At 42.5% G+C, this 26,527-nt stretch overlaps 2 protein-coding genes across 3 annotated transcripts; both read left to right on the top strand.

Annotated features, from left to right (window-relative positions):
• Positions 1 to 15,298, top strand: LOC106612729 (FXYD domain containing ion transport regulator 6). 2 transcript variants are annotated; one of them, XM_014214188.3, is made up of 7 exons: positions 1 to 513; positions 10,769 to 10,822; positions 13,687 to 13,728; positions 13,848 to 13,922; positions 14,025 to 14,067; positions 14,186 to 14,235; positions 14,454 to 15,298. In XM_014214188.3, exons 2-7 carry the CDS (start codon positions 10,774 to 10,776, stop codon positions 14,495 to 14,497), a joined length of 303 nt encoding a protein of 100 aa, XP_014069663.1. In that variant the 5' UTR covers positions 1 to 513; positions 10,769 to 10,773; the 3' UTR covers positions 14,498 to 15,298. The 2 variants fall into 2 exon arrangements, with proteins under 2 accessions (XP_014069663.1, XP_014069662.1); XM_014214187.3 differs by having other exon boundaries at positions 13,848 to 13,940.
• A 2,913-nt stretch (positions 15,299 to 18,211) lies between these two features.
• On the top strand, positions 18,212 to 22,364 carry LOC106612730 (sodium/potassium-transporting ATPase subunit gamma; the record flags this gene model as incomplete). Its single annotated transcript, XM_014214189.3, has 6 exons — positions 18,212 to 18,294; positions 19,704 to 19,741; positions 20,702 to 20,737; positions 21,133 to 21,207; positions 21,525 to 21,556; positions 22,251 to 22,364. Coding segments are annotated over 6 exons (297 nt in total), but the record flags the coding sequence as incomplete, so codon positions are not given.
• Between the last annotated feature and the right edge of the window lie 4,163 nt (positions 22,365 to 26,527).

Raw genomic sequence — 26,527 nt, 5'->3', positions numbered from 1 at the left:
ATTGTGTACATTTCGACTGCTCCCTAATGTTAATCTCTCTCCAGTCTCCCAATACTGATGGTTTAACACAGACTACACTGTAGCTTACATCAAAAACACAATCAGTGTATATTTGTAACCGGTTGTGTGCCCCATTCACCGACGGGAAGACGCGCGGAAAGCTACGAGTAGATGGCTAGATGCTCACGAACATCAACAGTGGGTGGTGTGTGTGAGGTAGAGAGAGTGAGAGACAGACAGACAGACAGACAGAAAGAACGTGATAGACATCAATAAAAACAGAAGAAACATTGAGATTCCGCCAACAAAGATATTGGCAAACTATTTTTACGTTTTGCATTCTAAGAGCGCGACACGATCAAGAACCCTCCGTGGACTGCAATTGAACAGTGAGAAGGCACAGATTATACAAATTGAAACAATAATTACGCTTTGCGAGAAGAAGCTGATCATTGTCGTGGATTGGATTTGGGTCAATCAATTTGTAGCTCAACGTCAAGATAATAGAAAGAGGTGAGAAGATAAATTGGGCATGTTTGTTTTTCGACATAATTTAAAAGGGGCGTGTGCGTTCTCATATCTACAGTGTGTTATTGTCTGCCTAGTTGGAGCCAAATATTTGGAATCTGGTACCTGGTCAAATGAGTGGGGTCTATTGGCTAATAAATAATATAGGCAACATTTAATTTCCTGCAATATTGATGTGAATAATGTATTGAGAACTTGTCTCAATGTGTATTGGCCTATGCATGCATAATATAAGTTGCATGAGGGATATAAAAAAATATATATATATTCACTCATTGCATTTTATTTTGCAAAAATACCGTCTGTAAGAGCATAATTTCTTTCCAAATAGGCCTAAACTATAAAGGTGTCGACTTGTTTTTGTATGCAATCGTCTAATGCCGTGAGGGTGTGTCCTTTTCACAGTGGCAGTGTATGATGTTAGTTCAGCCAAATCGTCTCGTGCAGAGCAGACACACAACATTCAACAGTTTGTATAATTAGTCCTAGGCCAAATAGGTCTGAATGGTATGTAGAACAAATGATTTGAAGCGCCTGAATACTCCTCTGTCCACAATACTGGCTTGTCTAGTGGTAAAGCCACAGGTTAGGATCGGTGAAAGTGGCAGACTCGCGGAGCTGACGCCAGGCACGGTGTCCATGATGAGCTAGCTAGACTATCTCGCCTTTGCAAATTCTAAAACACACTCATGCACAGGCTATGTCGTAATGTAGGTAACACCAGAGACACACTATAAGCAATGCTATAATATACCAACTGATACAATTATTCGGGAGTTATTGTCCCTCCCAGTCTCCATTTTGGGCAGTGGTCGGGTGCGCGAAAAAAGCTTATCTGTGGATGATGGATATGTGGTAGGTAGGGGACAATAATTAAACTGAGGCACTTGTGTTCGTTCATCTGGTTGTCATGAGCTGTTGGGTCGTTCCACCAAATGATTACCTTTTGAGTAGTGTAATCTAGTCCCAAAATGTTTTTATTTCACCTTAGTTTAACATTCTTTCATAAACAACACATGCTCGACTTAATGTAAAAAAAAAAAAAAAAACGTTTTAGCATCTCAAGAGGTTAAATTGAAAAATGACTATAGTAAGTTCCTATTAAGTGCCAAATAAAGTAACAGGGTTGATGATTTAATCTTAAATAAGCCATATATACCCTTGTGACAGGGGGAATTGAAGCTTGTTGTGTGCAACAGGGCGCGGCAGTTGAATGCAAGCTTCACAAAAAGATGTTCATTTGTAGCCGGTCTTTCTGGGTAACAGGGTTAATGTATTATGGTCGACCCGCTCAGTTTTCCACCACAAAATACCCGAACATGGCCTAAAGGAGTAGAACCAGCTCACCTGCCTTAACACTATGAATGGATTATTAAATGTGCAATGTTTCTTTTGAAAAAATATTTTAAAAATAAATAGTTTCACCATATTAAAACGAGTTCAGTTCACGTAGCAGGGTTTACCTTAAAATAAGGGACAGATATTTGATGAGATTGGATGAATCGCCAATCACATGAAGTAAATGGTCATCTTAGATATTACTTTGTCAAAGCAACAAAATAACTAGGGCTTTACAATGATGGGGAAAACTTGGAGAAATGTTGGAGTTACGTGGGTTAAAATCTTCCTTGAAGTTAGAGGGTGCACTGAGCGGCATGTCAAAATGCAGAATTTTGTCACTTTAGCAAATATTTTTTAATAATAAAAATCTGATTTATAGAATTTTCCATGTGGTTTATATTAATTAAAGGGAACTTAATATAATAGATTTTTTTAATTAAATATTAGGGCCCAATTTCTACTTAAAATATGAAAAGGCACTCTTCTAGTGGAACGACCCTATTGTATAAAGGCTTATGTTGAGCGTGAACGAGCATTAATTAACGTTTGAATCTCATCAATGTGTCCCACCCCTTTTCTTCTCTTCTCACATACTAAAGTTTTCATGACAATACCATCTCGAGCCCACCTCCCTCCACTCGGCACACATCCCTCACCGACAGTATTTGGTACCTCGAATAGTAGTCACCTGATGGAAACAGTTGCCATAGCAATACCCCGGCGCCATGGCAGTAGGCACGTCCAATGTCTTGTTGTCATGGAGATTTACAATCACGGTGATGGCAAAGATACTAAGCCATAAGCCATGGGTCTTGCTCCAGAAAGGATCTTGATGCACTGTATTTTGTGCTAATTCATAATTTGCGTGTTCTATTTGGGTTGTATTATAACACGTCTGGATCACATAATGAGAATGAGCGAGTTGTAGTAAAGCGACAGATGAGGCACGCACACACACGCATGCCTGAGATCTAATCAGAGGCAGCGGCATTGTGGAGAGCTACAGGTAACTGCCAAAATAAAGGAAACGCTTGAGTAAATGAGAGTTCTGGAAGCTCTGTTATGGTGTAGGTTGCTTTTTCCTGGCATGGTTTAGGTCCACTCAACCCGTTAGAAGGGCAAGGTAAATGGCAATAAATACACAGCCATTCTGGTGAACCATTTCTATCCATCTTTCCAGGATGATTATGGCTACGCCTCCATAGGATGACAATGCCCCCCCCCCCCCCCCCATCCACAGGGCACGAGTGGTCCCTGAATGGTTTGATGAGCGTGAAAACGATGTAAGCAATATGCCATGGCCGTCTCAGTCACCAGATCTCAACCCAATTGAACACTTATGGGAGATTCTGGAGTGGCGCCTGAGACAAAACACCAAATGATAGAATTTCTCATGGAAGAATGGTGTCACATCCCTCCAGTAGAGTTCCAGACACTTGTATAATCTATAACAAGGTGCATTGAAGCTGTTCTGGCAGGTCGTGGTAGCCCAACACCCTATTTAGGCACTTTATGTTGGTGTTTCCTTTAATTTCACAGTTACATGCATCTTTCATCAGCAGAGAGGTACTCTAAAATCACATTGTCAGTAATAGAGGGGTCTGTCTTGGGTAAGAGCAGCTGTTTTGTCAGTGAGATGGGGTAAATAGATAATCATTCTGCACTCTTCAAACGCCTGACCTACCTCCCAAACACCTACAGTGGCAAGAACAAGTATGTGAACCCTTTGGAAATACCTGGATTTCTGCATAAATTGGTCATAAAATTTAATCTGATCTTCATCTAGGTCACAACAACAGACCAACACAGTCTGCTTAACTAATAACAATTTTACTTTTTCTTGTCTTTTATTGAACACACCGTGTAAACATTCACAGTGCAGGGTGGAAAAAGTATGTGAACCCTTGGATTGAATAACTGGTTGACCCTCCTTTGGCAGCAATAACCTCAACCAAATGTTTTCTGTAGTTGCGAATCGGACGTGCACAACAGTCAGGAGGAATTTTGGACCATTCCTCTTTACAAAACTGTCAGTTCAGCAATATTCTTGGGATGTCTGGGGTAAACTGTTCTCTTGAGGTCATGCCAAAGCATCTCAATCGGGTTGAGGTCAGGACTCTGACTGGGCCACTCCAGAAGGCGTATTTTCTTCTGTTGAAGCCCTTCTGATGTTGATTTACGTCTGTGTTTTGGGTCGTTGTCCTGTTGCATCACCCAACTTCTGTTGAGCTTCAATTGGTGGACAGATAGCCTAACGTTCTCCTGCAAAATGTCTTGATAAACTTGGGAATTCATTTTTCCGTTAATGATAGCAAGCTGTCCAGGCCCTGAGGCAGCAAAGAAGCCCCAAACCATGATGCTCCCTCCACCATAGTTTACAGTTGGGATGAGGTTTTGATGTTGGTGTGCTGTACCTTTTTTTTCCACACATAGAGTTGTGTGTTGCTTCCAAACAACTCAACTGTAGTTTCATTTGTACACAGAATATTTTGCCAGTAGCGCTGTGGAACATCCAGGTGCACTTTTGCAAACTTCAGACGTGCAGTAATGTTTTTTTTGGACAGCATTGACTTCTTCCATGGTGTCCTCCCATGAACACCATTCTTGTTTAGTGTTTTACATATTGTAGACTCGTCAACAGAGATGTTAGCATGTTCCAGAGATTTCTGTTAGTCTTTAGCTGACACTAGGATTCTTCTTAACCTCATTGAGCTTTCTGCGCTATGCTCTTGCAGTCATCTTTGCAGGACGGCCACTCCTAGGGAGAGTAGCAACAGTGCTGAACTGTCTCAATTTATAGACAGTTTGTCTTACCGTGGACTGATGAACATCAAGGCTTTTAGAGATACTTTTGTAACCTTTTCCAGCTTAATGCAAGTCAACAATTCTTAATCTGAGGTCTTCTATGATCTCTTTTGTTCGAGGCATGGTTCACATCAGGCAATGCTTCTTGTGAATAGCAAACTCACATTTTGTGAGTGTTTTTTATAGGGCAAGGCAGCTCTAACCAACATCTCCAATCTCGTCTCATTGATTGGACTCCAGGTTAGCTGACTCCTGGCTCCAATTAGCTTTTGGAGAAGTCATTAGCCTAGGGGTTCACATACTTTTTCCAACCTACACTGTGAGTGTTTAACTGATGTATTCAATATAGACAAGAAAAATGCAATCATTTGTGTGTTATTAGTTTAAGCACAGTGTGTTTGTCTACTGTTGTGACTTAGATGAAGATCAGATCAAATGTGATGACCAATTTATGCAGAAATCCAGGTAATTCCAAATGGTTCACATACTTTTTCTTGCCACTGTAGATATGGGAGCTTTTACATGAGTCTGGGTGTCCCAGAGAGATAGCGATCAATGTCAAATTGACATAGAAATAACAATAATGGGTAAGATCCAGGGAGAAATCAAGCTCCAGCAGTTACATCACAATGCTCCCAAATATAAGTTCCCACAACCATACACTCTAAACTCTTAGAACAAAAGTGCCATCTAGGACCTAAAAGGGTTCTTTAGCTGTCCCCATAGGAGTACCCTTTGAAGAAACCTTTTTGGTACCAGGGAGAACCCTTTTGAATTCCATGTACAACCCTTAACGGTTTGAGCTCCATGTAGAACCCTGGAACCAAAAAGTGTTCTACATGGAACCCTTTTGGAAGCATTTTTTCTAAGAGTGCAGGTTTGATCATGGCCTAGACACTCGCAAACAAAGGCGTGAGCGTTCAGGTGTGAAAAGATTCCCACTCACACAGAGAAGGAAGATAAACAACCGGTCACAACACACGACAGCATTTCCACTATGACGTTTATTTCGATGTCTTCTTCCATATGCATAATTGATCATTCATGGTCTTGGGCTCGAGTCATACCTCCCTCCCTGGGTTTGTTGCTTCTGTAGATGTCTACACCGACGTCATCCCAGGATGCCGCTGCTTCTGCCTCAGTTTCTGCCTGCCCTTCCCCCTCTGCTCTACCCTTCCCCCTTCTAGCTCGAGACAAAGCGAGGTGCTGGCAGCACCATGGGACTGAAACGCGACACATACAAACAATGGAGGGACAAAAGTGGGTTAAGGAGAGGCATAGAGGCCAGTGAATCGGGTGGCACTTCTCATTTCTAGCAAGGGAGGTGAACTTGAGTGTCTGTGTCACTAGCACTGGCCTGGCTGGCGGTGCCACACCCAAACAGCAGCTTTCCCACGGGATTCTGAGAGATATGGCCAAATTGTCAACCTCTGATCTGAGAGGTAGAACTGGTTGAATTGCACTTTCCCACTGGGTGGAATTTCAGACTATTGACATTGTGTTTTTCTTGCCCTCTGGTCCTGATCGTTAAATAGTTGACAGCAGGTCATTCCTCACTGTCAGTTAGGGCTAAGCGATATATAGAATTAATTCAATGAAGTAGAATGTACGTTTTAGTGCAATTGCAAATGCCTGTATCGCAAGAATCACATTTTTACATTTGTTTTGTTTTCATGAGCGTTTATGTCCGCTTGTTCTTACGTCGTCTCCATCACTCCTTCTGTGCTGTGTGCACCTTCCTATGTCCACACACACACACACCAAGTCCCTCCCCTTGCCACTCACAAAAGCAAAGATGAGAGATCACTTCTTCCTCTCTGACAAGTGGTTTCAACTCGCTATTTGCATTTGAGGTTTGTTCCAACAGAATCGGTCACACGGACACCGAAACACATGGAGACATAATTTTACTGTAATAAAGGAGACATTAACCTTTCTAACCATACGTCTCACCTCTTCAAATTGCACGCAGAGCAGACACTACCAAAATAGGAGAATCAATGAACGTTGATTCTGGAAAATGTTGCCGAAGTATCATTTCAAAAGCCCTTAATTCATTAGATTATTGCTGACTGTTTGAAATGCTGTGCATTTGACCTTGAATTGTGCAACAAAGTTTATTTAGAGGTACAGTATAGATCGTGAATCGCCCATAAAAAAATGGAGATATGATTTTTAGGCCATATTGCAGAGCCCTAAAATTCTACTCTGAGGTAAACACTACTGAATGGACCTCAGTGGCTTGTATTTGCTATCATGCCCCAGCCTCCTGCCTCGCCCCATTCACTGTCATCCTTTTCCTATCCCTCCTTTTCAGCTTGTTGAAAAGGTTAAAAGGGTTTTGAATGTAAATCCTTTGTGCTGGGTGGACTAATAGCTTGTACTGTGTTCCTCAGTCCTGTGTTTTATTGTGTCTATAGTGTAGACTAGTAGTAGAAGTCTGGAGCTTTGAAAAGGGTGCCTAATCCCCCTAGAGGTCATCCAACGTGTCACGCAGCCTTTACCTTCGCTATGTTAACGCGCATTCAGTACCATTAGCAAGGTAGCTATGTGTAAGAGTTCTAAGTGGGGTCCTCTATGCCTCCCTCTCTCTACATACATACATACATACATACATACATACATACATACATACATACATACATACATACATACATACATACATACATACATACATACATACATACATACACCCCCCGTTGAAGTCAGAAGTTTACATACACTTAGGTTGGAGTCATTAAAACTAGTTTTTCAAACACTCCACACATTTCTTGTTAACAAACTATAGTTTTGGCAAGTCGGTTAGGACATCTACTTTGTACATGATACAAGTAATTTTTCCAACAAATGTTTGCAGACAGAGTATTTCACTTATAATTAACTGTATCACAATTCCAGTGGGTCAGAAGTTTACATATACTAAGTTGACTGTGCCTTTAAACAGCTTGGAAAATTCCAGACAATGATGTGATGGCTTTAGAAGCTTCTGGTGGGCTAATTGACATCATTTGAGTCAATTGGAGGTGTACCTGTGGATGTATTTCAAGGCCTACCTTCAAACTCAGTGCCTCTTTGCTTGACATCATGGGAAAATCAAAAGAAATCAGCCAAGAACTCAGAAAAAAATTGTAGACCTCCACAAGTCTGGTTTGTCCTTAGGAGCAATTTACAAATGCCTGAAGGTACCATGTTCATCTGTACAAACAATAGTACGCAAGCATAAACACCATGGGACCACACAGCCGTCATACCGCTCAGGAAGGAGACGCGTTCTATCTCCTAGAGATGAACGTACTTTGGTGCGAAAAGTGCAAATCTATCCCAGAACAACAGCAAAGGACCTTGTGAAGATGCTGGAAGAAACAGGTACAAAAGTATCTATATCCACAGTAAAACGAGTCCTATATTGACATAACCTGAAAGGCCATTCAGCAAGGAAGAAGCCACTGCTCCAAAACCGCCATAAAAAAGCCAGTCTACGGTTTGCAACTGCACATGGGGACAAAGATCGTACTTTTTGGAGAAATGTCCTCTGGTCTGATGAAACAAAAATAGAACTGTTTGGCCATAATGACCATCGTTATGTTTGGAGGAAAAAGGGGGAGGCTTACAAGCCGAAGAACACCATCCCAAGCATGAAGCACGGGGGTGGCAGCATCATGTTGTGGGGGTGCTTTGCTGCAGGAGGGACTGGTGCACATCGCAAAATAGATGGCATCACGAGGCAGGAAAATGATGTGGCTATATTGAAGCAACATCTCAAGACATCAGTCAGAAAGTTAAGCTTGGTCGCAAATGGGTCTTCCAAATGGACAATGATCCCAAGCATACTTTCAAAGTTGTGGCAAAATGGCTTAAGAACAACAAAGTCAAGGTATTGGAGTGGCCATCACAAAGCCCTGACCTCAATCCTATAGAAAAGTTGTGGGCAGAACTGAAAACGTGTGCGAGCAAGGAGGCCTACAAACCTGACTCAGTTACACCAGCTCTGTCAGGAGGAATGGGCCAAAATTCACCCAACTTATTGGGGGAAGCTTGTGGAAGGCTACCCGAAATGTTTGACCCAAGTTAAACAATTTTAAGGCAATGCTACCAAATACTAATTGAGTGTATGTAAACTTCTGACCCACTGGGAATGTGATGACAAAAATGAAAGCTGAAATAAATCATTCTCTCTACTATTATTCTATTATTCTACTATTATTCTATTTTATTTCACATTTTTAAAAATAAAGTAGTGATCCTAACTGACCTAAGACAGGGAATTTTTACTCAGATTAAATGTCAGGAATTGTGAAAAACTGAGTTTAAATGCATTTGGCTAAGGTGTATGTAAACTTCCGACTTCAACTGAACATACTATATATATATATATATATCAGATGGGTAAAAAGGACAGGATGTGATGATTGAATAAGGAAGAGAATAGGAATGCTGTGTGGAACAACGAGAGGGTGTAAAGGTCACGGTCAAAAGTCACAGCAGAGCTTGACGGTGTTGAGGTTGTAGCAGCTGTTAGGCCTCAATCACCATGCAGATGAACCCGTCCCCCCCCCGTCCCCCCCCCCCCCCCCTCTCGGAGAAGACCTTTTGGCCACATCTGTGGATGTCTATTATCCTTCACAATACGTCCTCATCCACTCTGTAGACCTCCTCCCTGCCTGCGTATCTCCTGCTTATGAGTAGCCCAGGGTTATAGGGCCAGGATGGGTGGTGACTGACTGAATGTGTGGATCATGAAGTCAACATTATCCTATTTAGTGCAGCTAGGGAGGGTGGTGGGAGTAGACGCAACATCACAGAGCCAGACATAACAACCCACTAATGTCTGCTCCGTGGTGACAGATGGTTGAGTGCTATGGTCCCAGTCATAACCCAGAACCTGTCTGGATATAGAAAACAGCAGTCATATAAAGCACACATACTGTAACCGGGTAGAATAGTGATAACATGCAGCCAGGTAAAACATGCAGCCGGTTTACGGACTAATATGAATCCACGTAACTGTGTGTAGAGACTTACTGTACTAGACTGAGAAGTCAGTTTGGCTTTTGCATGCGATGCTCTTAATGCCATGAATGACAAATATGCGAAATGTGTAGATCTGTGAATAATTGCCTGGATTCAACATGGCAACAATGTGAGCTCTGAAGTCACTCTCCACCAGTTCATTAGACCATTTGTTACCCAATTACTAAGTGCCCTATCATTGAGGAAATGACCTGCGTCCAGAACATGACTCCTCCCAAAGACAACGTCAGCCTGTGACCATGGGGCTGGGCTCGCCACTTAAAGCTGTTTCAACGGCAAGGTCTTTAAGTTAGTTTGGAGGTGAACACTGCACAAGCAGCATCTGGACTGTGATGCTATGCTAATGGCTTGGGTCCTGTTTAGCCGCATGTGTTCTCTCCCCCGCAATCTTCATGGTGGTATCAATAAAGGATATGCTCCATGGGAAGTGGGGCACATAACATGGAGAACATAGATGGATAGAGAAACGGGGAAAAGATAGGTGAGGAGAGGAAAAACAATGGAGGGATTGGTGTCATCTCTTTTCCTGGAGGGCAAGTTTCTTTCCATAAAAAGCCTGAATCCAAATAATCTACTGTAGTATTGTAACCATCTGTCTTTTGTCTGTAGTGGGCTCATATTCAACCCATTACTGTAATAACTCCGGCAGCTTGGCAACTTTTACATCTAGTTTCTATTCCCACCAAGATGTCTGTGTAGTACTGGTTTGAGAATGTAACTGAAAATGAGACACTTGATTGGTAAAAAATGAATGGATCAATACCAATCTGTCTGCAATAGGTCTGCAATACCAATCTGTCTGCATGCATTAGGACTCACAGCTGCCTGATTTAGTATCATTATCTATCTACCAGTGTATGTTTCATTTAATGGTATGTAATAAGAATAAAGTTTAGTGGGTTACACAACAGGTTGGTTCAATACAAGAGCGATGTGGGGGCCGTTTTCCAACCGTACATATGTGTCTGTGTGAGCATGTGTGTCTTGGTGTGTATGTGCCTGGCATGTAACCAACTAACACAGTTCTCTCTCGCTCTATTTCTTTCTCTCTCTCTTTCTGCAGTTACCATGGAAACTGTTCTGTTCTTCCTCTTTTCACTCCTGGTGTATGTGGCTGGTAAGTGCCCCCTCCACCTCTACCAACACCACTACCACCAACACCACTACTGCTCTATCCATAGGGAGGCAGGAGACACAGGGAGGGCCGTGGCATGACATGGCAGGCATGGGGTTTTGACTGAACATTAATGGACTGACTTGTTCATAAAGCCTGAGGCTTCCTACCTTTGCATGCGTAGTACAGTGTGTGTCTGTGTGTTGATATGTATATCCCAAGTATAATGTACTATACTGTATATTCCAAGTATAATGTAATATACTGTATATCACAAGTATATTTAGGCCATGACACACACACACACACACACACACACACACACACACTTATTATGCCATTAAGATTCTAAGTGTGAAGTCATAGGTTCAGTACTTCACTGGAGAGAGCAACTGAGCCATCCATGTCATCTGGTGTTATCCAGACTCTTGCTTGTCTGTCAATCAGACTAATCTTCCACTTTCTATTGCTTTGGCTGTTTTCCCACCTGTCTTCAGTTCACATTCTTTTCCACCTCCCTCTTTTCCTGCCCTCCTTTCTTCTCTCTGTATCCTCTCCATTCTTTCATCTGTGTTTTGTTCACACCGTCTGTTCTGGTTTCTCTTTCTTTCCTCCTTTCTTTTCCTTTCTTCTTCTTCTCCGTCTCCAGACTATACATCTCTTTTTCCCTCTTCCCTTTCTCCATCTCCAGATGTACATTTTCCTCCATTAATCTCCCTCCCACTATAATTCCTTGTTTTTCATGCACTCACTCCCCATTCTGTGTGACTCTGTCTGTTGATATGAGTATACATGCTGAGTAGAGTGCACACACACACACACACACACACACACACACACACACACACACACACACACACACACACACACACACACACACACACACACACACACACACACACACACACACACCACACACAATGGGGTTGTGGAGCAGATAGAAAGTCTGGGTTTTTTGCAGTGGGCCAGTGTTTGCTGATGGGGAATTTAGGAAATGAATTGACACAGGGAGCGAGGGTTAGAAGAAAGTTAACTGAGGTAGTCCATTCAACAAATCATCCATAAGGCCAGTGCCATTGCACAACCGGATGTGAATACCGTAACCTGTCAAGATCCCTATCCTAGCTCTGGATGTGAATACTGTAACCTGTCAGATCCCTATCCAAGCTCTGGATGTGAATACTGTAACCTGTCAAGATCCCTATCCAAGCTCTGGATGTGAATACCATAACCTGTCAAGATCCCTATCCAAGCTCTGGATGTGAATACCGTAACCTGTCAAGATCCCTATCTAAGCTCTGGATGTGAATACCGTAACCTGTCAAGATCCCTATCCAAGCTCCGGATGTGAATACCGTAACCTGTCAAGATCCCTATCCAAGCTCTGGATGTGAATACCGTAACCTGTCAGGATCCCTATCCAAGCTCTGGATGTGAATACCGTAACCTGTCAAGATCCCTATCCAAGCTCCGGATGTGAATACCGTAACCTGTCAGGATCCCTATCCAAGCTCTGGATGTGAATACCGTAACCTGTCAAGATCCCTATCCAAGCTCCGGATGTGAATACCGTAACCTGTCGGGATCCCTATCCAAGCTCTGGATGTGAATACCGTAACCTGTCAAGATCCCTATCCAAGCTCTGGATGTGAATACCGTAACCTGTCAAGATCCCTATCCAAGCTCCGGATGTGAATACCGTAACCTGTCAAGATCCCTATCCAAGCTCTGGATGTGAATACCGTAACCTGTCAGGATCCCTATCCATCTCCGGATATAAATACCGTAACCTGTCAAGATCCCTATCCAAGCTCCGGATGTGAATACCGTAACCTGTCAGGATCCCTATCCAAGCTCTGGATGTGACTACCGTAACCTGTCAAGATCCCTATCCAAGCTCTGGATGTGAATACCGTAACCTGTCAAGATCCCTATCCAAGCTCTGGATGTGAATACCGTAACCCGTCGGGATCCCTATCCAAGCTCTGAATGTGAATACCGTAACCTGTCAAGATCCCTATCCAAGCTCTGGATGTGAATACCGTAACCTGTCAAGATCCCTATCCAAGCTCCGGATGTGAATACCGTAACCTGTCAGGATCCCTATCCAAGTTCTGGATGTGAATACCGTAACCTGTCAAGATCCCTATCCAAGCTCCGGATGTGAATACCGTAACCTGTCGGGATCCCTATCCAAGCTCTGGATGTGAATACCGTAACCTGTCAAGATCCCTATCCAAGCTCTGGATGTGAATACCGTAACCTGTCAAGATCCCTATCCAAGCTCCGGATGTGAATACCGTAACCTGTCAAGATCCCTATCCAAGCTCTGGATGTGAATACCGTAACCTGTCAAGATCACTATCCAAGCTCTGGATGTGAATACCATAACCTGTCAAGATCCCTATCCAAGCTCCGGATGTGAATACCGTAACCTGTCAGGATCCCTATCCAAGCTCTGGATGTGAATACCGTAACCTGTCAAGATCCCTATCCAAGCTCTGGATGTGAATACCGTAACCTGTCAAGATCCCTATCCAAGCTCCGGATGTGAATACCGTAACCTGTCAAGATCCCTATCCAAGCTCTGGATGTGACATCGTACTGTTGTTCAAATAAGAGCCCGTAAAGACCACCTACGACCACCTCTCTCTCGCTTTCTCTCTCTCTCTCGCTCTCTCTCTTAGCAGTCGCAGACCCATGTGCCGAGGGTGAGTAACCTGTGTGTAATCAATGTGTTTAGCCATGTTAACCCCAGCCCCATTATACTGCTAGGTATGTACAGCATTGAAAACTGCTACGATCGTTAGATGTTCTATATGGCTAGTATCTAATTTCCTTGCCTTTCTCCATGCCTGTATTTTCAGATGGTGAAAAGGAGAAGAAAGAGGTGGACCCATTTGTCTATGGTAAGTAGACCCCTGTTAGTGGGTCTTGATGCTCTTCCCCCGTCAACTGACAATGTTCCAATAGCCATGAAAGAAGACTTTCATCAGTAGACATCCCTCCTCTCTGTGTGTCTGTATAGACTATCATAGCCTGCGGATCTGTGGACTGGTCTTTGGTGTGGTACTCTTCGCGCTGGGCATCCTCCTCATCCTCAGTAAGTCTTCATACTTCAGTAAGTCTAACTACGCCACACATACTTATTGGCTCTTTGATTGTTGATTTTAAGATCGTGATCACGATTTGTTGTCCGTTCTAGGCCGAAAATGTCGCTGCTGTCCCAATCAGGAGAAGAAGCCCAAGTAAGTCAGCAATTGTGCCTGATTGGTCGATTACATTTCTGCTCTGTTGTTATGGGGCTGTGTTCTCCATCTCGGGTCACCATGACAACCAATGTCCGTCCTCTTGGTTCTATCGCAGGGCCCCTGGAGACGAAGAGGCGACGGCAGAGACCCTTATCGTGTCCAAAGGTGAGAGACTTGTCACTACCCACTCACTCCTCACACACCCCCTAGAACAACCTTGACACCAATCCATAGTTGTGTTCAACCATTGGGAGTGATTCTTCGTACCCGATGCCTAGGTTCCCCCTATGTTTCGGCCACTTTGAAATTACTCCCCCAAACTCGATGACTTTTCATGAAGTCATACGAGTTTCCTTGATTCCCCCTCTTCTGTCCAAACACAGCTAAGGAGCCAGAGCCAGAGCCTGAAGCTAAGGCTGAGAACTGAGTCAGCCCAACCAGACTGCCTCCCCACCTGACTGACGATCAACCATATCTGCCACATATTCCACCACACCAGTGGTGGAAAAAGTACACAATGTCATACTTGAGTAAAAGTAAAGATACCTTAATAGAAAATGACTCAAGTAAGAGTGAAAGTCACCCAGTAAAATACTACTTGAGTAAAAGTCCAAAAGTATTTGATTTTAAATATACTTAAGTATCAAAAGTAAATGTAATTTCAAAAATATATCAAAAGTAGAAATCATTTCAAATTCCTTATATTAAGCAAACCAGACGGCACAATTTTCTTGGGCACACTTCAACACTCACACATCATTTACAAACAAAGCATTTGTGTTTAGTGAGTTTGCCAGATCAGAGGCAGTAGGGATGACCAGAGATGTTCTCTTAAAGTGTGTGAATTGGACAATTTTACTGTTCTGTTAAGCATTCAAAATGTAACAAGTTATTTTGGGTGTTAGGGAAAATGTATGGAGTAAAAAAAAAAATATTTAGCAGTAAAAGTAAAAGTTGTCAAAAATATAAATAGTAAAGTACTTAAGTGGTACTTTAAAGTATTTTTACTTAAGTACTTTACACCACTGTGAACCACTACCTAAGGACCAACACAATAATGATGATGATGACGCTGACGATGACAAAGATGATGCAGAAGAATTATGAAGAATGAAGATGATGCAACAGGCATATTGTGCGACCACAGGACAAGGGATAGGAGTGTGTAAAGGTGGGTGGGGGATAATGCAGATGTAAATAAACCTCTAACTTATTGTTCCGTGCTCTGTGCCCGTGTACGTGTCTCAGTGATCTTGTGTGTACCTGTGCCTTTATGCGACAGTCGGTCTCCAGTTTGTTGTCTTAGCCAGTGACACCTTTTTGCAGATCGTCTTTACCACAGTTCTTAATAATAAGAGATGTGTCAAGAAATGTTGTTCTTGTTTGTGTTTAGCTTATATTCTGTGTTTCTATCATCTTTAGGTTTTAGTTACTCTTTGCTATATTTTTATGAGATGTTATTATCACTTTCACTCTTGTAACAATTGTCCTTAATGATGTTTTTCACGTGGTAGATTATATACAATATATACACTACCATTCAAAAGTTTGGGGTCAATTAGAAATGTCCTTGTTTTTTAAAGAAAAGCGCATTTTATGTTCATTAAAATAACTTCAAATTGATCAGAAATACAGTGTAGACATTGTTAATGTTGTAAATGACTATTGTAGCTGGAAACTGCAGATGTTTTATTGAATGTCTACATAGGCGTACAGAGGCCCATTATCAGCAACCATCCCTCCTGTGTTCCAATGGCACGTTGTGTTAGCTAATCCAGGTTAATCATTTTAAAAGGCTAATTGATCATTAGAAAACCCTTTTGCAATTATGTTAGCACAGCTGAAAACTGTTGTGCTAATTAAAGAAGCAATAAAACTGGCCTTCTTTAGCCTAGTTGAGTATCTGGAGCATCAGCATTTGTGGGTTCGATTACAGGCTCAAAATGTCCAGAAACAAGAACTTTCTTCTGAAACTCGTCAGACTATTCTTGTTCTGAGAAATGAAGGCTATTCAATGTGAGAAACTGAAGATCTCATACAACGCTGTGTACTACTCCCTTTACAGAATAGCGCAAACTGGCTCTAACCAGAATAGAAAGAGGAGTGGGAGGCCCCGGTGCACAACTGAGGAAGAGGACAAGTACATTAGAGTGTCTAGTTTGAGAAATAGACGCCTCACACGTCCTCAACTGGCAGCTTCATTAAATAGTACCCGCAAAACACCAGTCCCAACGTCAACCGTGAAGAGGCGACTCCGGGATGCTGGTCTTCTAGGCATAGTTGCAAAGAAAAAGCCATACCTCAGACTGGCCAATAAAAAGAAAAGATTAATATGGGCAAAAGAACACCGACACTGGACAGAGGAACTCTGCCTAGAAGGCCAGCATCCTGGAGTCGCCTCTTCACTGATGACGTTGAGACTGGTGTTTTGCAGATACTATTTAATAAAGCTGCCAGTTGAGGACTTGTGAGGCGTCTGTTTCTCAAACTAGACAAACTGTTTCTGGCCATTTTGAGCATGTAATCGAACCCACAAACCCACTAGTCTAAAGAAGGCCAGTTTCATTGCTTCTTTAATTAGCACAACAGTTTTCAGCTGTGCTAACATAATTGCAAAAGGGTTTTATAATGATCAATTAGCCTTTTAAAATTATAAACTTGAATTAGCTAACACAACGTGCCATTGGAACACAGGAGTGATGGTTGCTGATAATGGGCCCCTGTACGCCTACATAGATATTTCATTAAAAATCAGCCGTTTCCAGCTACAATAGTCATTTACAACATTAACAATGTTTACACTGTATTTCTGATCAATTTGATGTTATTTTAATGGACAAAAAAAAATGTTTTTATTTTTAAAAACAAGGACATTTCTAAGTGACACAAAACATTTGATCTGTAGTGTACATGCAATATATACTAGTATAAATACCCTATACACACTATACAGTTCTAGCTATATATATTTCAATATATGTGTGCCTGTGTGGGTACATGAGTTTGGGTGGTTTGTATGTGTGTCTGAGAGGTTGTGTGTATTTGACTGTGGTGCGCCTTACACACGAGAATCCAACTGCCACAGTTTGCTGACCAAGCACAAGAATGCATCAGAGTTAACTAGGAGCTCACCAACAGTAGTCACTCTAGTGAAGTGAGCTTCTACATCAGCTGTATCACTGCCTTGTCCTAGAAAAACCGTCCAATCTAGTCTCCTCCTCTGTCATTGGCCGAGCCGGGCGATACCGCCCTCAGAGGCAGGCTATGATTGGACGGTTGCCACACCCACACCAGTGCCGCAAATCTGTGTCCTCTTATTGTTTAGTTGAGAAGTTACGGTAGCCGATTGCAAAATCAGTCTCAACCAATGGTGTCTCTCTGTTTTGTGTTGTATGATCGGCCATGCATTTAGTTAATGAGAGAGCGGGCCTACGTGTGACTGAGAGAGAGTGTGTGTAGTTTTAGCCGCCAAATTAGGTGAAGGAAATAAAAGGAAAAGATCATTTGCTCTGTATCAGACGTCAGGTAAAGCTTATGGTCACGCGGTCAGATACATGGAGTTTTATGCAGAGTGTCATTGTTACAACCAACAAAAAAAAAACACTGTCACGACAATAAGTAACTAACTGTTCATTCTGTGCATGAGGTTGTACTGTATAGCTGTATTTTGTGCTTTTAACACCGAAATAAAGAGTCTATCGCCAATAACCTTCACCTATTTGTTTACTTATACAGTTTTAGTTGTAATGTTATGGTTTACTTGTATAGTTGACTTATATGGAGAAAAATAGCCACCAATCACTGCTCACCTGTGATTCTGGTCCTAATTGTGGTAAGCTACAAAGTCACACTACCAAGAACTACAACACAATGACAATGCAATAAACCTGCCCATTTCTAACTCAAAGTCAATCAAGGTTGTGTGAGTGCTACTTCAAAAGTAGGGTACAAAATAGCGTGCATTTCCTCCTAGGTTAGTCACAGTAATGTGAACACTGTGCCTCAATGATTCCAAAGGTTACCATCTTACACTATTTATCGGCTCTGAAGGCCACGCTTTATAGGCCCATAAACGTAAATGGATGGCTGGTGGGGTAGGGAAAGGGGGGGGGGGGGGGGGGGTAGACGAGGCAGGAGGTGACTGGACTGCAGCTGGCTACAGAGACAGAAGGAGGCACACCTGAGAGGATCTCACATAGCCAGAGGAGCCTTCCAACACCACAGGTGAGTCCAACCTGGATCTCCCGAATGCTATGACTAGAGATTGATAGACCGTTAGTACATCAAATACATGATACTTGATGATACCGAGGAGTACTTGTTGGATAAGTGTATACCTACTTGTTGAATTATTGTTTATTTAACACAAGCAACTCATAAGCAATCACAGCTAGCTAGTTTGGAAATACTGTATAGTTGGAAAAAGTGCCAGCTTTTCATGCATCATCTGCTTTTGATTCCAAACTTTATCATATCAATAACATGGTGTATTAATCTTCTATACATACATATTGATCAGTGGAAGGGAAAACTGTACTGGTCTAAAATTACACTGTATAATATTATCGGACTAGCAATAAGCCTTTATTGATGTTGACTTTTGTCAGGGAGCTCTACAAATCCGATCAAATGTTATTTGTCACATGCGCAGAATACAACGGGTATAAACTTTATTGCAAAATGCTTGCTTATGAGCCCTTCCCAACGATGTAGAGTTAAAAAAGAATAATAATCCCATATTGAGTACATGTAAAGCAGAACTGTCTTGTCTCACATGAATGAATGCCGTTTAGAGGGTGATTGTAGGGGGTGTCAAGGTTAATGAGTTGTTTTTGCTAAAGTACGTCACTCATGCACTGAAAAACCACACACACAGAATACTTGGGACACGTAAGTTTACACACAGGCACATACACTCTCACATATTTCACAACTAGTACTTACACACATGTGAGACTGGCCCGAACAAAATGAACTCAGGGATATTTGAATCTTACAATCCATGTAAGTTAATGATTAAAGGCATAGAGACTTAGATCAAAAGAACAGAACAGTGTACTGTGTGTGTGTGTGTGTGTGTGTGTGTGTGTGTGGTGTGTGTGTGTGTGTGTGTGTGTGTGTGTGTGTGTGTGTGTGTGTGTGTGTGTGTGTGTGTGTGTGTGTGTGTGTGTATCAATATCTTTACTACCCTCTCTAGCAATTAGTCAGATATAAAGGCTAAAGATGAAGAACCAGCTAAAGCAATTTGTTTGGACTTCTAGAGTTTCTTAACCTGTCAACGGACTTTCATAAAAGCTGGATAAAACCATTAAAAACCATTCACCAGATTTATTAAAAACAGATTATTGAATTGTAATCTATCTGAATCCATAAACACGAGACAGTGTGTTTCAGAACTAACAGAATGCCTGTTTTCATTGGTAATGCTACTGACATAAATAATTTGCTAACTAGACAAACAAAAATATGTTACATATTGACTAATTTTACCCTGTCAGCGATGCTGGTGTCAAACCAAAACAGATTTTCTAAGCATACCATACAACAATGAATGACTAGTGACTCAGCAAATGTTATTGTAGACATGGATACAGCTTTTGTATATCTCTTACTCATTTCCTTCATCCTAACAGACACTCACACAGACCAGCCATCATGTCCGCCGCCGGAGGTACGTTTTACATCATTGAATTTCAATTACCGGTACTAGACACAAATAGCCCGTTTTTCCCCCGAGAATTTTAACGTTTTGACTCTCCTTGTTATATTATAGTTCATGATGATTTTCCATTATAAATGTCATTTGTCCTATATTCCAAAAAAAAGAATTACAATGTGGAGATCATGCCAATAGGTATCCCCTCTAGTCTCAGTTCTCCATTATACCATGGGTTTATCAGGCAATAGCCATAACCTGTGGCCTGATCATGATTCATGTACATCACTAGCCAGTCAGGTAACAGGCAGAACGCCACAGGGAATCATGTGCTAGCTCGTTGTTCTAGCCACATAGTAAACATTCATTTAGTATGCTGTGGCTACAGAGACCGGCACAAGTTGGCTAGCTTCGCAGTGCACTGTACATACATACAGTACATATCCCAAAGCACCTTCACAAACTCAAACAAACCACTCTCAGTCACTGCTACCTCCCGTTGCCCGAGTGAGACACAACATATTAGCCTGCTCGTCCCCCAAAACAAACAGGGACCGTGGCTCATCATAACATATTGGTGTGACCTGCTCTGGGAGATTTACGTTGACTTTCTGTGGGTCAGGTTTACTTTTGAGTCAGTCATATATTGTTAGAAACCGGGTCGTGCGAACCCTGGATGCTGATTGGCTGAAAACCACGGTACTGAATATGAGACAATATACCACGGGTATGACGCAAAACTACTTGTTTACTGTTCGTATTACGTTGGTAACCTGTTTGTAATAGCAATAAGGCACCTCAGGGGTTTGTGGTAGCCCCCAAACCTAGGACCCCAGATGGCAATAAAAGCCACAGGGCTGGGACAACAGTATGTTTCTCTGTCTATTCTATTTCTGTCACTCCTCTGAGTGTACCGGCCTGTAGAGTGTGGATATCCTCTTGGATCTTATCTTGTGTTCTCTGCTCTCTCATCAGCTCCTGAGTACGACCCTGATGCAGAATTTGTGTACGGTAAGAGACAACAAAATGATACTGCACAAACATGGTTGTCTGATAAAGATAGTCATTTGGTCATTTCATAATGCCAAGGAGAGAATGAGTGAGACAGAGACACAGACAGACAGACAGACAGACAGACAGACAGACAGACAGACAGACAGACAGACAGACAGACAGACAGACAGACAGACAGACAGACAGACAGACAGACAGACAGACAGACAGACAGACAGACAGACAGACAGACAGACAGACAGACAGACAGACAGACAGACAGACAGACAGACAGACAGACAGACAGACAGACAGACAGACAGACAGACAGACAGGAGAGAGAGAGAGAGAAAGAAAGAGAGAGATATGTTACCATAGGTGAGCTTATGATGAGTGTGTCCTCTGTGTTGTAGACTACCAAACTCTTCGTATTGGAGGTCTGACCTTCGTTGCAGTCATCATGATCCTGTCTGTTCTCCTGCTGGCCAGTGAGTCCCCAGACCAGACTGTGTCCATGTGTGTGTGTGTGTGTGTGTGTGTGTGTGTGTGTGTGTGTGTGTGTGTGTGTGTGTGTGTGTGTGTGTGTGTGTGTGTGTGTGTGTGTGTGTGTGTGTGTGTGTGTGTGTGTGTGGGCGTGTGTGCACTCTCTCCAACCTGACTGACTTAAAGCGATTAAACAACCCCACCTTAAACCAATTTATTGATAGTGTTCTCTATTGCCTTGCTGTCTGTTAGGGGCATGGGGAGTGCTGTAATAGACTGTATCATCAGTACTCACTGATTGGTTTTCTCTCTCATCCCCTAGGCAACAAAATCCGCAGGTGTGGAAAGCCCAGGGTGAGTGTCCTCATATCAGACAATGGAATACAAAGACGATGAGATATAGGCTTCATCTTGAGTATGAGAAGCAGTCCACATCCCTCCTTCACTGGTCAATGAATGAATATGTGGTGTTGTAGAAACCGTAGGGATCCATTGAGCAAGTTGCCTCTCAGAGAAAGCAGTTGTGAAGCAGTACTTAAGTGACATCTGCTGGTCATTTTGAGACATAGAGTAAGGGGTCTGGAAGACAAACTTGACTGAAGCGCTTGGCTCCAAAATGGAGCATAGGCCGTTGATGAATGCCCTCCATCTCACTCGGTTTGGGACACATTTTCCCCGGTCACACCAATTGTGGCAGCTCTCAGTCATTTCTGCCTTGACTTCTCTCCTCCAAGTGTTTCTTGGGTACTGGAAGAATACGAGATTATTCATGAATGAGGAATCATGGTCCACAATGTATATACTGTACTTCTAATGAATCAGTTATACATATTACTGTATGTCATAGTATGAGTAATTCAGGCTTTCATTTTACAGTCGTACCAAAATCCATGAGTTAAATACTTGACTATGTTAGATCTATCTACTACACCTGAAGGGAGGAATATAAATGGCATTGTAACAGTCACTATTTCCACAAGAGAATATCCAGTGAAGATTCAGTGAATTCTATTGTTAACGTCTTGCCCCTCTGCTATGTGTGTTCCAGGAAAGAAAGGTTGAAGAGAAGCCCCTAGCGTAGGACGGCTGGGCGCTTGTGTGTTGTTGACTGTAATGTGTGTGAGACTGCATTCCTTTTTGTACTGATAAACTTTGGACCCACTTTCGCTGTCCTGTGTTTTACTACAAAGTACATTGAAAATCAACCGGTGTAAATTTGTTAGGGTGTTCTACCGGGCGGCCAGGTAGCCTATCCGTTAAGAGCGTTTGAAAAATCTGTCCACGTGCCATTGAGCAAGGCACCTAACCTGAATAGCTCCTGTAAGTCGATCTGGATAAGAGCATCTGCTAAAATGTAAAGTAGTCCCTGAGATTGTAATTCTATGGTGTTAGGCCTATACTGGCCAAATAGTGCTATAGCCTCCATGTTAGCAGAAGCCTTCAATGAACCACTGCCAAGTGGTCTCGATATTAATGGCTCAGAAAGTTAAGTGCCCAGTAACCATAAAATGTTTAAACCCTGCTGGAAGAATTGTTCATTTACAGATTTGCAGCTTGTGCCAAACACTTTGTACACTATTCGGATTGGAAAGGCAATGAGCGGAAACCGTCAAATTAAAATGAACTACAACTTCCGTTTTTAAGAACCCAACAGCTTTTACGAAACGTTGAAGAGCGTTTGGAGTAAACGCTTTCTGTTGCACATTTGAATAGACTAGTAGTCTTAGTCTACAAACCTCTCCCTTTGTCCCTTTTGTGCAGCTCCTGCAGGACCTCCTCTAGGTCAAAGGGCTCAGCGGTGTCCTTCTGTAAACACCGTCCTCCACCCCCACAACAGCCACACTGTGTTAGGGCATGCATACACACACACACACACACACACACACACACACACACACACACACACACACACACACACACACACACACACACACACACACACACACACACACACACACACACACACACACACACACACACACACACACACACACACACGACTAATTTAGCTGTCATCATAGTGTTGTGATCATAATCTTTCTCTCTCTTTCAACGTTTTCTTGATCACCATCTCTCTCTCACACACACGCTCATGCATGCACGGAGGCAGGAACACACTCACACCTACCCTGTAGGCTAAATGGGTGAATATCTTATGGACATTTAACAAAACAGCCAAAATTGTGGCTTATAGGCTCAACTATTACAAATCATCCCAACTTGTATGTATCCTTTCCATGAATTCCCATGATCTTGCAATCTGTCATAGCAGATAGTGACTACCTCTACCTATTTTTGATTTGACCTATTTTATAGTCACATCATTATTAGCCTATGTAGCCTAAGATAGAATAATGGATGTTATTGTACAGTTTCCAATGTAACTGACCATAGGCCATGCCTAGGCTATAGACGAGGCCTAGACGAAGTGAAATGTGTTGCACCCAATGACTTCGGAAGGTATTCAGACTCCTTGACTATTTTCCACATTTTGTTAGGTTACAGCCTTATTCTAAAATTGATTAAATAGTTTTTTCCCCCTTCATCAATCTACACACAATACCCCATAAAAAACTGAAATATCACATTTACATAACAATTCAGACACTTTACTCAGTACTTTGTTGAAGCACCTTTGGCAACGATTACAGCCTCGAGTCTTCTTGGGTATGACGCTACAAGCTTGGAACACCTGTATTTGGGGATTCTCTCCCATTTTTCTCTGCAGATCCTCTCAAGCTCTGTCAGGTTCGATGGGAAGCGTTGCTGCACAGCTAGTTTCAGGTCTCTCCAGGGATGTTCGATCGGGTTCAAGTCCGAGCTCTGGCTGAGCCTCTCAAGTACATTCAAAGACTTGTCCCGAAGCCACTCCTGCGTTGTCTCTGGAGCTCTGTGTCAGAGTGACCATCGGGTTCTTGGTCACCTCCCTGACAAAGGCCTTTCTCCCTCGAATGCTCAGTTTGGCCAGGCGGCCAGCTCTAGGAAGAGTCTTGGTGGTTCCAAACGTCTTCCATTTAAAACTTCTTCAGGATAGGTGGGTCCCATGCGGGACAGTTGAGCTAATGTAGGCTAATGTGATAAGCATGAGGTTGTAAGTGACAAGAACATTTCCCAGGACATAGACATATCTGATTTTGGCAGAAAGATTACATTCTTGTAAATCTAACTGCACTGTCTAATTTACAGTAGCTATTACAGTGAAACAATACCATGCTATTTTTGAGGAGAGTGCACAGTTTTTAACATGAAAAGTTATTAATAAACAAATTAGGCACATTTGGGCAGTCTTGATAAAAGATTTGAACAGAAATGCAATGGTTCATTGGATCAGACCAACACTTTGCAATACACTGCTGCCATCTGGTGGACAATATCTAAATTGCACTTGGGCTGGAATAATAAATGATGGCCTTCCTCTTGCATTTCGAAGATGATGGTCCAAATTTATTTTATTTTTTTCTTTGTCTTATCTTTTACCAGATCTATTGTGTTATATTCTCCTACGTTGGCATCAACACATGACAACACAGCATGGTAGCAACACAACATGACAACATGGAAGCAACAACACAAGACAACATGGCAGCGGCACAAAACATGGTACAAACATTTTTGGGCACAGACAACAGCACAAAGGGCAAGAAGGTAGAGACAACAATACATCACGCATAGAAGCCACAACTGCCAGTAAGAGTGTCCATGATTGAGTCTTTGAATGAAGAGATTAAACTGTCCAGTTTGAGTGTTTGTTGCAGCTCGTTCCAGTCACTAGCTGCAGAGAACTGAAAAGACGAGGGACCCAGGGATGTGTGTGCCCTGGGGACCTTTAACAGAATGTGACTGGCAGAACGTGTGTTGTATGTGGAGGATGAGGGCTGCAGTAGATACCTCAGATAGAGGGGAGTGAGGCCTAAGTGGGTTTTATAAATAAGCATCAACCAGTGGGTCTTGCAATGGGTATACAGAGATGACCAGTTTATAGACAAGTTTACAGAGGAGTATAGAGTGCAGTGATATGTCCTATAAGGAGCATTGGTGGCAAATATGATGGCCGAATGGTAAAGAACATCTAGCCGCTCGAGAGCACCTCTCTCCGTAATCTAGCATGGGTAGAATGGTCATCTGAATCAAGGTTAGTTTGGCAGGTGGGGTGAAAGAGGAGCGATTACGACAGAGGAAACCAAGTCTAGATTTAACTTTAGCCTGCAGCTTTGATATGTGCTGAGAGAAGGACAGTGTACCATCTAGCCATACTCCCAAGTACTTGTATGAGGTGACTACCTCAAAAGCTCTAAATCCCCAGAGGCAGTAATCACACCTATGGGGAGAGGGGCAGTCTTCTTACCAAACCACATTACCTTTGTTTTGGAGGTGTTCAGAATAAGGTTAAGGGCAGAGAAGGCTTGTTGGACACTAAGAAAGCTTTGTTGTAGAGCATTTAACACAAAACCTGGGGAGGGGCCAGCTGAGTATAAGACTGTATTATCTGCAAATAAATGGATAAGAGAGCTTCCTACTGCCTGAGCTAGGTTGTTGATGTAAATTGAGAAGAGCGTGGGGCCTGGGATCAAGTCTTGGGGTACTTCCTTGGTGACAGGCAGTGACTGAGACAGCAGATGTACTGACTTTATACACTGTACTCTTAGAGAGAGGTAGTTAGCAAACCACTCAGAGACACCAATACTCCTTAGCCAGCCCACAAGAATGGAATGGTCTACCGTATCAAAAGCTTTGGCCAAGTCAATAAAAATAGCAGCACAACATTGCTTAGAATCAAGGACAATGCTGACATCATTGAGGACCTTTAAGATTGCAGTGATACATCCATAACCTGAGCGGAAACCAGATTGCATAATATAGACGTCAAGAAAGCCAGTCAGTTGATTATTGACAAGTTTTACAACACTTTTAATAAACAGGGCAAAATAGAAATAGGCCTATAACAGTTAGGATCAGCTTGATCTCCCCCTTTAAATAAAGGATGAACCGTGGCTGCATTCCAAGCAATGGGAATCTCCCCAGAGAGGAGAGACAGGTTAAAAAGGTTAGAGATAAGCTTGGCGATGATAGGGGCAGCACCTTAAAGAAGAAAGGGTTTAAACCATCTGACCCAGATGGTTTTTAGGTGTCAAGTTTAAGGAGCTCCTTTAGCACCTCGACTCAACTTTGTAGCGGGGCAGGGGAAAAAGAGGGAGGAGCATCGGGGTTGTCGCATTAGAATGGGTGGGAGATGAGGAAATGTTGGACGGGCAAGGAGGCATGGCTGAGTCAAATAGGAATCCTGACTTAATGAAGTGGTGATTAAAGAGCTCAGCCATGTGCTTC

Source organism: Salmo salar, chromosome 09 (assembly GCF_965601325.2).
Source record: "Salmo salar chromosome 09, fSalSal1, whole genome shotgun sequence".
Classification (NCBI taxonomy): Eukaryota; Metazoa; Chordata; class Actinopteri; order Salmoniformes; family Salmonidae; genus Salmo; species Salmo salar.
The sequence above is the reverse complement of the archived record's forward strand: the minus strand, read 5'-3'. Positions and strand labels throughout refer to the sequence as shown.

Excerpts from the sequence above, each read along its gene's own strand:
- LOC106612729 (XM_014214187.3), top strand. The coding sequence starts at position 10,774 with ATGGAAACTGTTCTGTTCTTCCTCTTTTCACTCCTGGTGTATGTGGCT. Across the intron at positions 14,068-14,185 it reads AATCAGGAGAAGAAGCCCAA|GGCCCCTGGAGACGAAGAGG; the intron begins GTAAGTCAGCAA and ends GTTCTATCGCAG. Across the intron at positions 14,236-14,453 it reads GACCCTTATCGTGTCCAAAG|CTAAGGAGCCAGAGCCAGAG; the intron begins GTGAGAGACTTG and ends GTCCAAACACAG.